The sequence below is a fragment of the Narcine bancroftii genome, chromosome 11, assembly GCF_036971445.1.
Source record: "Narcine bancroftii isolate sNarBan1 chromosome 11, sNarBan1.hap1, whole genome shotgun sequence".
In the NCBI taxonomy this organism is placed as follows: Eukaryota; Metazoa; Chordata; class Chondrichthyes; order Torpediniformes; family Narcinidae; genus Narcine; species Narcine bancroftii.
Window position 1 is genome coordinate 89398659 of NC_091479.1, and position 2970 is coordinate 89401628.

The 2970-nt window shown below is 35.7% G+C and overlaps 1 protein-coding gene across 1 annotated transcript; it reads left to right on the plus strand.

The window, feature by feature from the left end:
- Nucleotides 1–411: 411 nt before the first annotated feature.
- On the plus strand, nt 412–2474 carry LOC138746106 (interferon gamma-like). The gene is made up of 4 exons (XM_069903970.1): nt 412–579; nt 743–814; nt 906–1097; nt 1954–2474. Exons 1-4 carry the CDS (start codon nt 463–465, stop codon nt 2068–2070), a joined length of 498 nt encoding a protein of 165 aa, XP_069760071.1. The 5' UTR covers nt 412–462; the 3' UTR covers nt 2071–2474.
- The last annotated feature ends 496 nt before the right edge of the window (nt 2475–2970 follow it).

The window sequence follows — 2970 nt, forward strand, 5'->3', positions numbered from 1 at the left end:
TTGCCACTTCCTCAGTAGATGAACATTTTACTATATAAAAGAAATAATTACTCAGTAAAGGTTACCGTTACAGGCAGGAATTATGATCACTGGTGGCCCACCCAACCACAGAGATTTTCCGAACAGGATCCCTGAAAATTCTATCGGGCAGAGAGCTTAGAATTTACGTAATATTCTTGGGTAATGTGCTAATTGCATTTCATCTGAAGGAAATTATTAACTGAAACCTCACAAACCAAACCTCAGGGCTCCACCAACGTTTGTCCCATCCTATCTATCACCATCAGAACTTCAATGTGTGAAGCATGTGTGAACTGGGTATTTTTGCGAGGTTTAAAAATCTACAAGCGGCAGGTATAAATGTAAGAAGGAACGCTTGCTCGACATCAGTCTTCCTTGGTCCAGCCCTGAGACAACAGATAGACATCTATCAGTTCTTTACCATCATTTTGATTTCGAATCATGATACTTTTGAGATATTTTCTCATCGGACTGTCAGGCTATCTCCTTCTAGATTCTGTACAGTCTGTTGGACTGCGATCACTGGAAGATCCACTACTTAATCTGAAGAAGTCATTTGTAAGTACTGATATCAATACTTAGTATATTTATAAGGGAAAGAATAAATTGCTCATGTCAAACTTGACAGTGCAATTATTGAGCAGAGGGAAAGAATTGATGCAATTCTTATTTTAAACCAGTTGTGAAGAATGGATTCTTATTTAATGTTTTGTGATTCTAGAAAATAAATCATCATGAGGTTGCTGAAGGAGGGGCAAAGTTTACTATAATATTTCGGAAATACAGTTCAAAGGTGAGATAAAGATCAAAAGATTTATTTTTGTATTTTAATATAATTATTTTTAAGTTTTAATGCCTTAATTACATTCATTGTATTTTTTCAGGCCATTGAATCAGGTATTATGCTCAATGCCATAGTGAGATGGTATTTAAATTTATTTGAAAACATTAAACCTAACCAGGACAATGAAACCAAGCAAGCCATTAGTGTTGTTGCAAATGGCTTACAAGAGTGGTTGACATCTGATAAATACTTCTCTTTTCTGGAAGACCTCAAGGAATTAGAGAATATCAAAGTAAGCCCCTATTTTCACAATGCACTCTTGATGATGTAATTTGTGGGGTACCACATTTCTGGCTCTCCATTGTTCACTATTGACATGATTAACTTTGATGTGGGATCAAAATGGAAGGCTTCTTAGTCTACGTAAGTAGGTGTTGAGATGAAAACATTGTGATTTTGCAATGCAATAAAGATAGATTGAGATTTTGGGCAATAACTGTGCCATTGGAGTTTAACACAGGGAATTGAAAGGTCATGCACTTTGGGAAGTGGAATCAAAAAGCAGACTTCTATTTGAGTGGAGAGAGACTGCAAACGAGTGAATTCTGGAGGGATCAAGGTGCTCTAGTGTATGCATCACAAAATGTTAATAGGCTGCTCCAACAGATATTTAAGAAGGCAATTTTGCTTTTATTGTGAAGGGGTTGGCAAGATCAAGTGAGGCAAGATACTTAGGGCTTACATACCTGGGAGTTTAGAATTATGAGGAGTGACCTTATTCCAAAATATAAGATACGAGAGGGGCTTGACAGGTCGATATTGAAACGCTTTCATAAGTGGGAGAATCACAAATCAGGGGACACAGTTACAAAATAAGGAGCTTGCCATTTAACTGAGATGTGTAGATGCTTACTTTCACAGAGGCTGGAGGAAGCCAGATCATTAGATATATTTAAGGTGCAGATAGAGAAATATTTGAGAAGGAGCACGATGGGGAACTGGGACAGAAGAGCAGTTGAAGCCAGAGTAGATCATCCATAATCATAATCGAATGGTGGACCAGATTTGAGGAACTTCGCGGCTCCTCCTGTTCCCATTTTCTTGCATGACAATGGATACCAATTAACATTTATATCTTTCTTTAACAGTGGGATGATCAATTAATTCAGCGTAAAGCAATTCTTGAACTCGAGACATTTTTGTCAAAGATGGAGGAGATTGGGAAAAGAAGACGCAAGAGGAATATGTCAAGGAGACGGCCTTAAAGATAAATTTATTTAGGTTGTTGAGTACTGCAAGGCTTGTCTGTAATAAGTTAAATGTAGCTATTTATTTTTTAATTTAATAATTTATATTTTCTGTATTGACAAGTTTACTGTCAACATTGCTCTCTTGTGATGGTGGACTTTGACTATTTATCTGGGAATTTTGAAAATGTATTTGTAGTAAGGTGAAACTTTTATTGATCTGAGTACTATTTCAAATTGGAAGTTATTTTCCAAAATTTATCTCAACTTTTGATCAAGCTTCCTAAATTGTACGATCCACGATATAAATTTTGGTATTCCTGCAGAATTTTAAGGGTGCAGACTAGAAATAATGTTCTTTCCTTCAAAGAGAGAGGGATAATATGTCTGTACTAAGCAATAAAAGTTTCATCTTTCAAAGACACCACAAACAAAATTATATATATTTTTTAAGAAAAATATTGATATCTACTTTTGTCAGATCAGTAAATGAACTGTACAAACAGAATAAAATTCATAAATTAACTTTAGTTTCTGAGTTTGTATCTGTACAAGAAGCATATGTTGGACCTTTACTTTCAATCAACCAATGACTGTTGCCCAAAATAAATAACCTGAACCATCAAGCTAAATTGTGAGTTACAGTGTTGATTGGCCAAGCCAATCAGAGATGTTTTAATAAATGGATGGGATAAATGAACAGAAGATTTAATAAATGACAGAAGATTTACCCTACTGGATGTAAGTAACAGATGGATGAGGGATAAAGGCAACTTTGTAAGTTGATTGACTGAACAAAATAACGTGAGGGAAGGCGTGCTCTTCTGGAATGCTAACTGGAAATCAATCAATCTGGAATAATACAACATGGCTCCATGGATATTTGCATCAATGTCATTAGAATCATGGACTCAGCTG

Bases quoted from the DNA above. Each gene is read 5' to 3' on its own strand.
- LOC138746106 (XM_069903970.1), top strand. From the start codon at position 463: ATGATACTTTTGAGATATTTTCTCATCGGACTGTCAGGCTATCTCCTT. The intron at 815-905 runs GTGAGATAAAGA...GTATTTTTTCAG, and splicing joins TTCGGAAATACAGTTCAAAG to GCCATTGAATCAGGTATTAT. The intron at 1,098-1,953 runs GTAAGCCCCTAT...TTTCTTTAACAG, and splicing joins AGGAATTAGAGAATATCAAA to TGGGATGATCAATTAATTCA.